Source organism: Papio anubis, chromosome 16, assembly GCF_008728515.1.
Source record: "Papio anubis isolate 15944 chromosome 16, Panubis1.0, whole genome shotgun sequence".
Classification (NCBI taxonomy): domain Eukaryota; kingdom Metazoa; phylum Chordata; class Mammalia; order Primates; family Cercopithecidae; genus Papio; species Papio anubis.
In genome coordinates this window covers 34,503,236-34,517,147 of record NC_044991.1, presented here as the reverse complement: position 1 = coordinate 34,517,147, position 13,912 = coordinate 34,503,236, and the positions used below count along the sequence as shown (strand labels likewise).

The window sequence follows — 13,912 nt, the reverse complement described above, 5'->3', positions numbered from 1 at the left end:
CCTAGAATGGGGTGGGGTGGGGTGGGGTGGGCTGGAGAGAAGAGAGGAGAAGGAGGTGACCGAGGGGACTGCAGCTGGGAGGGCGGTAACCAAGGGGAGGGGAACTGGTGGCGTCCCCATCTCGCGGGTTCCGGAACGGCGACGCGCCGGCGCCCAGCTGATTGGAGCCCTTCAGGCCTCCCGCGCCCGACCGACAGCCCAATCCTATAAAGCTTCCTCTAAGCTGGGCCCTCCGCAAACCGGATCCAGAGAGGCTCGTGCCTTGCTTGCTAAGGAACCATGACCGGCCGGGACGAGCTGTCCGACGGGCGCACTAGCAGCAGGGCGCTGGTGCCTGGCGGTTCCCCCAGGGGCTCGCGCCCCCGGGGCTTCGCCATCACGGACCTGCTGGGCTTGGAGGCCGAGCTGCCTGTGCCCGCCGGCCCGGGACAGGGATCCGGCTGCGAGGGTCCGGCGGCAGCGCCGTGCCTAGGCCCGGGGCTTGACCGCTCCAGCCTCGCGCGTGGGGCCCTTCCGCTGGGACTCGGCCTCCTCTGCGGCTTCGGCACGCAGCCGCCGACGGCCGCTCGAGCGCCCTGCCTGCTCCTAGCGGACGTGCCGTTCCTGCCGCCCAGGGGCCCCGAGCCCGCTGCCCCGCAGGCCCCCAGCCGTCAGCCGCCTGCGCTCGGCCGCCAGAAGCGCAGCGAGAGCGTCTCAACGTCCGGTAATCAGGCCCGCGCTTTACGCTCCTACCCCGGTCCCCTAGGCTCTGAACCGCGCAGGGGTCACAGACCATCGCCCCACCGCGCCCCTGGCCCCAGCGTCCCAGATCTAAGCGGGGAGCCCAGAGCAAGGCCCCGTCGCTGGAGGGGCATTCGCGGAACTGCGCCGCTTGCCCCTTGCTGCATCCCAAATCCCTGCCTCTCATCCGGGGTGCTGTTCCGTTAGCGATGTGGGACCGCCACCACCTGGTTCCACCACCTGGAACCTTTTGATGAGACCCTGGGGTCTTGGCACCCCAACAACCATCTCCAGAGGGCCTTTTTTCCCCCAGCGCCAGGAGCCAGTCTCGGCCTCTGGCAGCGGTGTGAATCGGGAAGGCCCGGACCTTTGTTGTTCACCAGCAGCACCGAACAAGGTACCAGGTGGAAACGCGGGCGGAAATGATCGAATGATTGAAGGTCCTTGAAGAACACGGGGCCTCGAGCCCTGGAACTGTCCGCCCATCGGGGTGCTGAAAAGAGAGTCCCGGGTACCTTGCTCCTCTGCCGGCGCGGCGTCCACGCAGTCCCCCGTGCAGGAGAAACAAGCAACCTCGAGGATTCATTGTAGTTACGCCTAGAGATGTGTTCCTGGCCTACCCATTTCCCCAAAGAAATCCCGGCGGGTCGCGGGGAAAGAGAAGGAAGCAATGAAATTCTATAAAGGTCAAGGGCTAAGAAAGCGAGTGGTTTTGGGTGTGGGAGAGAAAAGAAAGAATTATACAAGAAAGGGTGGACTAGCGAAGGTACGTGGTAGAACCTAGAGCTGAGCATCCAGGCAGCCAAGGCAAAAAGAATACATTGGGTCTCTGATACTAAAAAGAAGCATGTCAGATCAACAGGCAGGCACATTTTCGCTCCACTCTGAAAGGACTTTATTTCATGAGCCTCTATATAAGATAAAATGAAACTCGCTATTAGTGTCACTAAAAATGCAAAAACTGTCTTCATGGGATGGGTTCCTTCTTACAAAACCAAAGGCAGCTAAATCCTACTCTGGCGGCGTTTCTGAAAGTCTGGAGCAGAGCTGTCCAAGAGAAATGCAATGTGATTACATGTTTGATGGAAATTTCTCACAGTCACATTAAAAGTGAAATGAATCTAAATACTATATTTTAACCCAACAATGATCACAAATATTATCATTTTACACATAATTGATACAAAAATATTTTACTTTTTAGGAGCACTAAGTCTTCTAACTCCACTGAGTGATTTATGTTTACAGCATGTCTTGATCTGACTGGCCACATTTCTTGTGCTCGATAACCTTATGTGTCTCATGTCTCATAGGTTGGACAGTCCAATACAGAATGTTTTCATCCAAGTCAGGTTTCTGGTGAACTAATTGATGGATGAGTAAAACTAGTATTATTTAGTTATTTTTGCCTTTATTCATTTTAAAAATATTTTGAGGCAATTATGCTTTCTAGCAATGAATCTCACAATAGTTCTAACCTTCTTTTCCATCTGGACTTTTTGATATAATGGGTATAAAAAGATAAAGCACAGTGGAATGGTTCTTGAATTTTCAAGGGCAACTACAAATCATCTGAGCACACTTGTCAAGAATGAGCCTCCTAGACCCCACCTCCAGAGATTCTGATTTGGTGCATCAGGGAAGGGGTGCAGTTCTGACAAGCATTCTGATGTCACAAGCCCCAGACTTCCTTTGGGAAATGTTGGTGTAGAGGTTAAGATGATGAGGCTGGGGGCAGAGGGGTGGGTGTGTTTGGAAGCAGTGTGGGGACAGAAGGTGCAATCAGTAACCAAGTAGTTTTGGCTTCAGATAATCTGGGATTTGAATTCTCAACTTCACCATTTACTAACTGTGTGATCTTGGGCAAATTACTTAACCATTCTGTGCCTCAGTTTCCTCATCTGTAAAAATAGGATGATAATGATAGCAGTCATTTTGGTGTTTTATTATTATATTAAGAATACTTGAGATAATGTATGGACAGTGTTAAGCACAGAACCTGGGATCTAGTAAGCACTAAAAATGCTAGTTCATATTGTTAACTACTCAAATACCCAAGAGGTTCATAACTTCAATCCTCACATTAAAATCCAGGAAATAGAGGGCAGAATATGATCACCTTTAAAGTCCTCTTCTTCTTTTTGTGCCAGCAGATGAGGACAGCCCGTCTGAAGACAGGAATGACCTAAAGGCATCCCCCACCCTGGGCAAGAGGAAGAAGCGGCGGCACAGGTACAGGGCCAGGCAGTCCCCTCTGCCTGCCTTTCCTCGGGACACAGCCCAAGGTGTATGGCACCTGCATCTGAGAGTTTATGACCCTGCGTGATGGCAGGCCCAGTGGTCTCCTGGTTGGCAGTAGGAAGGGCACAGAAGCCATTTGGGAAGATAATTCTGCTGTTCCTAGGAGGCTGGGAAAATGCTACAATCTTGCTAGCATTTTTTTTTTTTTTTTTTGGCAGTATTTTAAAGACAATTTTGTGGGTCTGTCAAATGGATTTTGTCAGAATGAGCTGATGGTATTCATTAAGAAAGAGCTAAAGAACTGTTTTTGTTTGAATGAAATTTCTGGACTTTACATCAGCTAATCATTCAGAGGTGGGGTGTTCCATTATCATGAGGTGGCTTCTAGGGTGTGAACAGCAGGGGAAGTAGGCACGGTGGTCCTTAAGGCCAGGGAGGCTGCTGTCCCCAGGGGACACGTGCCCACGTGTGTGTTTTGGGGTCCTTGCAGGACAGTTTTCACTGCTCACCAGCTGGAAGAGCTGGAGAAGGCGTTCAGCGAGGCCCACTACCCTGATGTGTATGCCCGAGAAATGCTGGCTGTGAAAACTGAGCTCCCTGAAGACCGGATACAGGTGTCTGGGGTCCCTTTTCTCCTTTCCAAAGACACCGCACAGAACGTGTCATTCCCACATTCAGTGAGCCAATCAGCAGTCCCTTCTCTACAGCCAACACTCTCCCTTTGCACAGAAACTCCCTTAGCTGAAGGCACCACAAGAGCATGTCCCTGTGACCCTCATGACTTTTTTCATTTTATTATTATTTAGTATCAAATCATTCTTTAAAATCACACGATAGTGTGTGCTGCAACTAGAAACTATATAAAGATATGTCAATGAAAAAAAAATACTGCCTCTCCATCTCAAACCCTGAAAGAAATCAACATAAATGCCTGAGAAGACCTTTCTCCACTTTGTGGAGTATATTATCTGCCCCTGAATATGTATGTGCATACACACATCTACCTGCATATGTACACACGCTGACATGCATACACAGAATTTTGCTCTTGGTTTTGTCAGAATATACGTCACTAACTATTTTTTAACAGCTACACCGGAGTTCATAATAGTCTTTTATTAACATAATGTTTTTAATGAGAAATATCACCAGCATCCCAAGAGTCTAAGCTTGGAAGGAGCCATTGCCCCAGTGAACTCTTTCCAATCAATGAGAAAAAGCAGGAAACACTGTAGTTGACCTCTTCACACAATGTGGGAAAAGGGAGTTTGATTATTTAGTTTTTTTCATTCCTGACTCTATGGAAACTTCAGTGGACTTGGTCACGCGTGTGCCTACCGCGCTGAATGCCCGTGAGTCCGGACCGCACATGGGCGCCGCTGGGGGCTCCTGGGCGCGCTCCCTGGGGGCGGCTGGTTGGCCCTCAGGAGCTATTTCCTTCAGAAATAGCATGGGATCATCCTCGGGAGAGAAGCTCCGAGCCCAGGGACGCCGCCTCCGCTCCTCCAGGCGCCTCTCTTCACTGTCTCTTCTGTGTGCTCTCTGCTTCTCCTGCCTCCAATCAGGTCTGGTTTCAAAACCGCAGGGCCAAGTGGCGCAAGCGGGAGAAGCGCTGGGGCGGCAGCAGTGTGATGGCCGAGTACGGGCTGTACGGGGCCATGGTGCGCCACTGCATCCCGCTGCCCGACTCCGTGCTCAACTCCGCCGAGGGTGGCCTGCTGGGCTCCTGCGCGCCCTGGCTCCTGGGTAAGGAAGGGTCCCCGGGAGCGCACTGCTCGAGGTGTTGTAGGAGGTGGGGGAATCCCCGGGGGTCCCCACCGAGGCAGCCATTTCCAAAGCAAAGCAACGTCAGTTTACTGAGATGCAGGTCCAGAACCGTTCTTATTATTTTTAATTAATAACAAAGCTTGCAGCATCTGAACGGTTGCCTCATTTTTCACAGAGATTGTCTAGGCTGTGTGGAAGTCTCACCGGGCTATGCATGCTAAATAATTTGGGATTTAAGGGTGAAATGACATCACTGCATTATGTGAAATATGTTTCCCAAGTGTTGAATGCTGTTAGAATTTTTAGAAACCGTACAATTTAGGGCACTTGGTAATAGGAAAGAGGGCGGTGCTGAGCAGCGACCCCTAGAGACAGTGAGCCCCTCCATCTGAGTCAGGAGAGCTGGCCCCGCGCTTGGTTCTGTCATGAACAACCTGCCGAGTGGCTTTTCTGTCCCTTGGATTTTTGGTGCTTCAACAGTCTCCGCTGCTGAGGTCCAAACTTCGCTGTTGGGCACTCTCAGGATGCTCCACCCTTGTTGCCCTGTTTGCTGTTGCCAGAAACCAGCAGGCAGGGATCGCAGATTGTGGGAATGAGTCACAGATGAGTACCTCCGGGCATGGGGGGACTAGTTAGGAGGATCATGGTGGCATTTTAGGTTTAGATGGAGGAAGTTTTTTGCTCACCGAACAGTTTTTGGACAGCTACCAAGCTGCCCTATGCTGGGCACTGGAGGTTCCAATCATAGATATGTCTCGACTTTGCTCTCAAGGACTGAAACAATAGAGGGAGCATTGTGGGCAGTGACCCAAGCCGGCTCATCTGAAATTACACAAGCAGGTGGGGAGGTGGCTTACTGGCATCCACCAGACCGCAGCCTTGGGGAAAGTGGGCCCAATGCCAATCACTGTCATCCAAAACACCTTTGCTGGATGTGACCCGGGGTCAGACACCTGCTTTAAACCCCTAAGATGGGAGTTACCTACCTGCCTTTCCTGTAGGCCCCAGAGATAGGCACTGACAAGGACAATTCTAGTGGGATTTAGAGAACAAAAAGAAGGACATTTACTTCATTGCTGAATTTAAATTTATATTTTTATTTTTTCCTTTTTTTTTTTTTTGCAAGGGATGCATAAAAAATCCATGGGGATGATAAGGAAGCCAGGAAGTGAAGATAAGTTGGCAGGACTCTGGGGCTCTGACCACTTCAAAGAAGATTCTAGCCAGAGTGAGTCAGGACCACAGAGAGGCTCAGATAAAGTGAGCCCTGAGCATGGCTTGGAAGACGTGGCTATCGACCTCTCCAGCTCTGCCCGGCAGGAGACCAAGAAAGTGCACCCTGGGGCTGGTGCTCAAGGAGGCTCCAACTCCATGGCACTGGAGGGGCCCCAGCCAGGGAAAGTTGGAGCCATATGAGACCCACAGGTCCCACCGTCAAAGGCTGAAAATGTGCATATTCCTCACTGGCATTTTCCAAAAGATAAAAATGGTCCAAGACATATACTCTCAGTTTGATTTTCTTCTGACACTGTCAAGATAAAATGCAATGCCACTTGCTTTAAGAGGACAGATGAGTGACCTAGGGAAAATTCTATTTCATTCTAGAATGGAAACGGTTCCTTAATGGCACTTTAACCAGTTAATTTGGTGCAAAACTTTTGATTCTCTTTTGTAGCTTGAGCAGGGAGGACCCGAAGTTCAAAAATGATTTCACTGCTGGGCATCATTTGAGATGTGTGGTTCAATGTGCTATACAGATGAACAGGTTAGGTCTGATGTCCTCATTCTCAATTAGGAAATATAAAATTCTTTAATCGCCAGAAGAATCTGATATCATTATAGTGAAGACTCTATACGGACACATGAATGAATTATATTGTCTTTACCTTGAACTTGGCCTTGGATATTTCAATTTTCTTGTTACGGGGTAATTTACGTTTTCCTGAGTGTCACTTGATAGGGTATTTATATTGGAACTCAAAGAAAGCCATACTCTGGGCGTTTCTGCATTTCCTTCAAAAATAGCATGGGATCACATTTAAACAATTGTTGGATAGCTGGAAACAGTGTTTTTAGGTCAGACCAGGCTTTTGGTCTTTTACAATTTTTGATTGAAAGCACTTTAGTGACTTGGATTTTGTAAATGTTTCCTTTCCTGCGTTTCCTTTGCCATTTCTTTATTATTTAAAAATAAACATTTTGTGGTGTGTTTGCTTCTCAAGGCACTCCCTCTATTACACACATGCACATCTCCACTATCTCTGATCCCAGCCAGACTCTCCCTTCACCCCTTCTCAATCTGGGGACACGTGACACATTTTATTTATTCTTCAGGCTGCAGCTCTTATCATGTGTTGCTTTGTCAACTCCTCTGGGGCAGCAGCTGTGTCTGACTCACTCTTTGGAGTTCAGAGTCCAGAGAGATATCTTCTAGTTGATGGGAAAATGTGGTGCTTCGTGAAGAAGGAAGGGCAGTGCAAGGAAAGTGTGGAGCTGCTCATTGTGAGGGCTTTCTCTGGGAACTGGCACAGTGATCTGTCAGGCCAGGCTTGGTGGTCCCATCTCTGCAGGTAAGAAAACAGAAGCTCTCTCCCTTTGGCCAATTTTTCTCATATTATGCTAGTTCCATACTGTTGGGAAAATTAAACATCACCAATTCCTTTCTGTAGCAACAGAAAATGATGAGCCCTGTGTTCTTGTATTAATTCTGGCTACTAGAGATCATAACTGCGGCCTGAGACTGCATCCATAATGAGCAGTTGGCATGAACTCTGGAAGTTCTTCTGTCTTTCCTGTTTAGAGACAGCAGCCCTGGCTCCGGGCTCTGGGGCCACACAGGTTCTGCCTCCCAGAAGGTTCTCAACACGTTTCCTCATGTTTACTCCTTGGTTGTTGCTTCCATCCCTCTTCCTTAGCTTATCCAGGATTGAGTTTGGGAGAGGGAACCAGTAAGCTGTGCAACTTATATACATCACACTTAGACAATACAGGCAGCCACTAAAATTGTAACAGTAAGCCCTATTTATTAATGTGAAATGATGCTGACAAAATATTGCTGAGTAAAAAAATCCCTAAATAAAAGAACAAAGATAGAAATAAACAAATATGTAAGGCAGAATGAAAATGAAATAAATAACCTTGACAACTGGTTCTGCATACAAAATATACAAGTAGTGGACAAATCTCTGTGTAATGTTACAAAGGAAAAGGAGAAAATAGGAAGTGGCACAAGACAAAGGGGCTAGAAGCACTAAAGTAAAAATGGAAGGATGCTTTCTTAACATAAGGAGCTCTCTTCAATATGGCAGACTAATATTTTATAATGTATACATACTTACACGTGTGTATATATACACATATAATGTAAGAGCATAGTCTTTGAGGAGACTTTGCCACCTCTAGCCATGTGACCTTGGATGGGTTACACTACCTTTCTGATCTGTCGGTTTTTCAACTGTAAAATGGAGATAACAGCAGAACACTCGTTTTTCTGAAGATTAAATGAGATGACATGAGTAATGTACTTGGCTCAGTTTCTGGTGTAACTGAGGAAGGAACAAATTAAATATTTAACTATTATTACTGTAATTATTGGCATTTCTATTAATGTCACAATTCAAGTGAGGAAGTTTGTTATCATTATCATTATTTGACAATATGGGACCAACAAAAGAAATCATGGAATATTAGCTTGTTGGAATGGTCTGCAACAACAACTCAAGAAGAACTCTAGGAACACAGCAAAATGTCACCCTCAGAGCAGGGGCCGGTGTGTCACTGGGCTGCTCTCTCTCTCTGGCTGTGCAAGGACCAGGAGCTCAACTGGCCACGCCCCACAGAGGACCACCACTGTCCTGTGTGACTAGAGTCTGGGGATAAGGACTTTGAGCTGCTCAGGAACATCATCAGGAATCCAGGACTCAAGCTTGTCCCCGCAAGGTCACTGGAGGCTCCTGAAGTCCAGACATCACAGTGGAGACCACTTACGGCCACACTTCATCAAGGAGTAAACCCCCACCGGCAAGCGAGCCCCCTCTCACTCCTCAGTGGTCAGCACTGCATGTCACGCTGGGGCCTAAGCCAGTCATCACCAGCCAGGTGGGCAGAATTCCTTGTTTGGTTTAGTCCAATCAAAATTCACCTCTGGGCCTGGGTTGTGGCCAGCCCCTGCTCTTTTGCCCGTTAACTAATGTAATTTGGCCCCTTTCAACAGACAAGAAGGAAAGGGGTATGACTGCTGACCAACCAACCAACCAATAGGTCATCCCTATACAGGAGATAAAGTAGTGTGTGTGTGATATTAAGAGAGAAAACAAGAAACGTGTGCAGAAAGATGAAAAAATAGACGAAAATTCTTTAAAATATTCATAAAATTTTTCAGATCATGGACAAATGGATACTTTGAATCTTTAAATATGTTCTAAGTTTTGTAAAATTCGTATGTAAAAATAAAATAATTTTTATTATTAACATTATTAAAATATTAACACCGCTTTCTCAATATAGGGTTAAATTCACATGAGACAAAAATGCTTTTAAAAAATATCTTGTGAAAGTTTTTCAGGATAAAGAGTTCACATCTTGCCAGTGACTCCTGCGTGGTTCTCACAGTGCCCGTCTGAGGATGAAGAGACCAGCAGGATTTTACACGTGGTCCTGTCAGCCCTCACTCAAATCCCGCAGCACGTCAGATTGGAATCTGGCCACAGACTGACAGTAGGACTGAATTGTTTCCAGTTTTCAAAACTGTTTGCCAGCTGAAATGCGGCTGTTAAAATCTAAAAGGAGATTTCAAAAAATTACAATTTTAGTAAGGCGAATTTGAAAACATTCCGAATAGGAACCAGTGTTAACACTCCTGTCTCTGTAGCAGCAGGAGGCAGCAGCTCAGGACTTGAGGACATTCATGAATTAAGGTGATATTTTCAGAAATGACAGAAGAACAAGATATAACAAATAATGCTTTTTCCTTAGGTTTAATCATATAAAAACAATATATGCAAACACAAATTGTTTTCTGTGGCCAATGAATCATGTTTAAATTCATGATCCTTTTGCATTCTCAGAGGATGAGACATTGGGCCGCAGAGAAATGAAATGAACCTGCTAAGCCGATTGTCAAATGGATGAGAAACTCGGAGCCAAGGATCGGGAAAACACCCTTAAAGAACGAGGTGATGGCTGAGTCTGTCCCAGGCCAGTGCTTTGATAAGGCTGTGATCATCACAGCGGGATAGTATTGGCTCAGGGGGAAGAATGGACCCATGCAGCAGGAAAAGGAGCAGGCAGCACACATAGTGTGGACACAAAGCTGGTGTGGCTGACACCCAGGGAGGGCTGGCTTTTTGGTAAGTTACTGGGACAACTGTTTGTCCATATGGGAAAACATACAATTGGACCTGTACTTCACACCTTACAGGAAAACACTTCCAAGTGGATTAAAGACATGGTGTATATGTTTGGTGTGTGAAAGGCTAAACTGTAAAGCTTTCAGATATTTTGATTTAGAAGATCCTTCAATTCTCCCCAAACTGTGGCTTAAAACAATCATTTTAAGCTCACAATTGTGTGCATCTATTTCAGCTAGGTTCGCCAAGCCACAGTCTCTTATTCTCTCTCAGCCCCACCTTCCCCTCTCTTTCTGCCTACATATATACAAGAGTTGTTGAGAAATGCTCTCCGTTTTCCAGTGCAAACTTCTGCTCCTGGAGGCTCCTGTTCACTGGACTTTGCAGGAGACACACAGGCTCCCCAAACCCTGCTGTGGTGCCTGATGACCTTCAGCTGAACCCTGTAATGCTGCTAAAGTCTGCCCCTCTGGAGAAGTGCTCAGGTAGCATTGTTCTGCCTCAGGAAGCATGCCAATTTTCCTGTGTCATCCTCCATGATCACTGCTACCAGACTTGCCCCCTGCAGGGCACCCTGATGTGCAAGGAATTCAACAACCTGGGAGTTGAAAGCGTTGTTCTTCCAAGTTCAGTATGTGCTTTCCCGTATCTGTTACCAGCTGATGAGAATAAACCTGCAGTCATGACAGCTAGGTCCAAGTGACAGGTGCAGAAAACTGCTCTTACAAAAATGCCCCTCCTTATTTAAGAGGCTTTGTCTAGCACTCGGAACTGCTTCTACGCAAGATTATCTGTTGAAAGGGAAATGTCATACCAGGGCATTGTTCTGACTTTTCTGGACTTCCTCAACCCAAAATGCCTTGAAGAAAAAAAAAAAAAAAAAAAGACACTGAGGGTTAGGGGAGGGTCTTACTCTGTCTCCAGGCTGGAGTGCAGTGGCACGATCATAGCTCACTGCAACCTCTACCTCCTGGGCTCAAGTGATCCTCCCACCTCAGCCTCCCGTGTTGCTAGGATTACAGCGTGAACCACTGCCCCAGCTACTTCCAGCTCTTAAGAGTTCACCCCAGGCTGGCTGCCCTTTTCCCCTCTTTCCATCATGAGTGACACACGGGCATCCCCTTCGGCCAGCGTCTGCCTGGGCGCTCAGCTAGGCACCCATGTGAGTTCACAGCCTGAAATTTTAAGCGGAAGAGTTTCTGTGCTTTTCTGCCCTGGTCCCTCTTACTGACCCTCTAAGTCACCAGCCGTGGTCGTCTCCTCTTTGACCCCTGATCTCAACCGGGGTTTTGAAATGTGTTTGTTCACGTAATTGTCTGTTACCCACCCTTCTTGTCATTGCAGAATCTGTTGTCTCATACTGACATTTTAGGACTTTTTTTCACTTTCTTCTGTTGAAGATCGCCTACTAAAAAGGAGTACTTCCTCCTTTTCGTTCTTTCTTTATAAGAATTACATTTTAATAGATAAATTAAAATTGTATATATTTATGGTGTAAGACATAATGTTTTGGAATGTGTATACATTGTGGAAGGACTAAATCCAGGTAATTAACAGAGCATTACCTCACATAATTTTTTTTTGTGTGTGGTGTGAACACTTAAAATCTACCCCTTTGGTGATTTCGAGTATGTAACACATTGTTAGTAACTATAGTCACCGTGTATACAGAACTTAAACTCATTCCTCCTGCAGAACTGAAATTTTTTGTCCTTCGACCAGCCAGGTTGCCTGTTTTCTATTTCCCTCTTTAACACAGTCAATTTTGTGCAGTAACTAAACTGGGAAGTGGAGGAGATTCTGGGATCTCCTTTACTGTCCCATTAGGGAGCCCTTGGAGGGCCAGGGATTCCATAACAATGACCAAGATGAAGCTAAATATTGCACAGGAGTGTGTGTGTGCAGGGGTTTGGGGGGCGGCGTTCCTTTTCCCAAGTAATGCAATGAGTCTTGCAAGAAATTCCTGCATGGTACACTTCTCTGCCCCGGATCACATCTCCTCAAATATCTCTTACTCCGGCCATTGCCACAGCAACTGGTCTTGCTTCCTGCTGTTAAATTCAGTTTAGTCTAAAGCTGCCTCCTTACATATTTAAGTCTGGCCAACAGGTTTCTTTGTACATAGTAAACTATAACCTAACTGGATGTGTAAACAGGCTGTAACCTACTCTCGTGCCAATCACTGAGATTTTGGCCAATCACAGTGGGCCAACTGTTCAAACCATGTTCAAATAAGACATCAAGCTGTAACCAGTCCAACTGTTTCTGTACCTCACTTCCATTTTCTGTGTGTGACTTTCCTTTTTCTGTTCGTGAATCTTCTTTGGCCATGTGGCAGCACTGGTGCCTCTCTGAACCTATTCCCGTTCAGGGCTGCCCAATTCACAAATCATCCTTTACTCAATTAAACTCTGTTACATTTAGTTTGCCTAAGATTTTTCTTTTAACACTGCCCTGGGGCTTCTCTGACTTTGAGATGTGGACGTCTTAGGTACCCCTGCTTGGTACTTCCAACTATGGACCCTGAAGGCCTTCCTAGAAGAAGTCCATAGCACACACAAGGCAGTCCGTGACCAGTCAGGGGAGTTCTTGTGATAAATTCTCCTCTTTTGCCTCTGTGATGGAGACCTCTGAAGTCATTCTACGCAGCAACATGAAGATCTGGGTGGCACCCAGCCCTGGTTGCCGTTGGCGTGACAGACTGGAGAAGGAACACTTGCTGGGCATTCTGCCCATCCCCTCTCCCACTCCTCAGTCCTGCATCCTCTCCCAAGTCAAGGCACCTGCCCACAAGCCCACAAGACTGGGAGCAGGAGTGGGACAGGTTGCCACGGCCAACAACCCCAGCCATGACTGAATGCATCACAGAATCTGAAAGAACTATTATGACCTAAAGTTCCATCTGTACACACAAACTGGTTTTACCGAGTTCAGTTTTGTAAACAAAGTTTGAATCCAGTGAAGTAGCCACTTTTGTGGATTTAGATGATATACAGTCCCTGCCCCAATTAAAAAAATGATTTTGGGATTTCTTATACATGGCCTGAAAATACTATGAGGGTCAATTTTTCAGTTTCCCCTTGTATTTCCATCAATTTTTGCTCATATTTTTGGAGTTGTATTATTAGGTGTCTGTAAGTTAAGAACTTCTAGATCTTCCTGGTGAACATTTATCATACAAAGTTTCCCCTTTTAACTTTTTTTGCATTTTGTCTTGCTGTGCATTTTGTCTGATATTTAATTCATATTTATTTGGTAAATATTTTCTATACTTTTACTATCAACCTTTCTAAATATGTTTTAGGTTTAGGTTTGTCTCTTGAGGAGTATGTAGTTGAGATTTTGAAAATCCATTCCAAAAATCTTTTCTTTAACTAGAGAATTTACTCCATTTATATCAATTATAATTGTTGACATTTAAATTTTATTTTAACAAATTTATTTTTTGTATTTGCAAATGTTTTTTACCCTTTCTTTTAAATCTATTTCTCCTTTTTTCATTTTTTAAACTGCTCAGTTTTCTTACCCCTTGTCTCCCTCTACTAGATTACAAGGTATATATTCTGCTTCTATTTGTGGTTAATCTAGAAAATTTGACATGCATATTGATGTAAATGTAAAACTGTCCTGAACATTTGAGGAATTATAGGATGCTACTTTTGATTTCTTAATTACTTTCTACACTCTTGTTCAGGACTTTTCTTTTACCTTGTTTTTTTCTTAACCCCATGATGCAGGCGTTATTGCTATAATTTCATATCACTAATGTTTCTTTAGATTTACCCACAAGTGTAACAATTTCCTTGCTCACTGTCCTTCCATTGCAGGCACACCAC

At 45.7% G+C, this 13,912-nt stretch overlaps 1 protein-coding gene across 4 annotated transcripts; it reads left to right on the top strand.

Moving 5' to 3' along the window:
• On the top strand, positions 1–11,543 carry VSX1 (visual system homeobox 1). Of its 4 annotated transcripts, XR_652631.2 has the most exons (6): positions 1–703; positions 2,874–2,952; positions 3,452–3,575; positions 4,527–4,707; positions 9,795–9,902; positions 10,419–11,543. XR_652631.2 is itself a non-coding variant. In XM_003905176.2 (5 exons), exons 1-5 carry the CDS (start codon positions 280–282, stop codon positions 10,514–10,516), a joined length of 906 nt encoding a protein of 301 aa, XP_003905225.2. In that variant the 5' UTR covers positions 1–279; the 3' UTR covers positions 10,517–11,543. The 4 variants fall into 4 exon arrangements, 3 of the variants coding, with proteins under 3 accessions (XP_003905225.2, XP_003905223.2, XP_009214939.2); XM_003905176.2 differs by lacking the exon at positions 9,795–9,902; XM_003905174.3 differs by lacking the exons at positions 9,795–9,902; positions 10,419–11,543 and adding an exon at positions 5,855–7,804.
• The last annotated feature ends 2,369 nt before the right edge of the window (positions 11,544–13,912 follow it).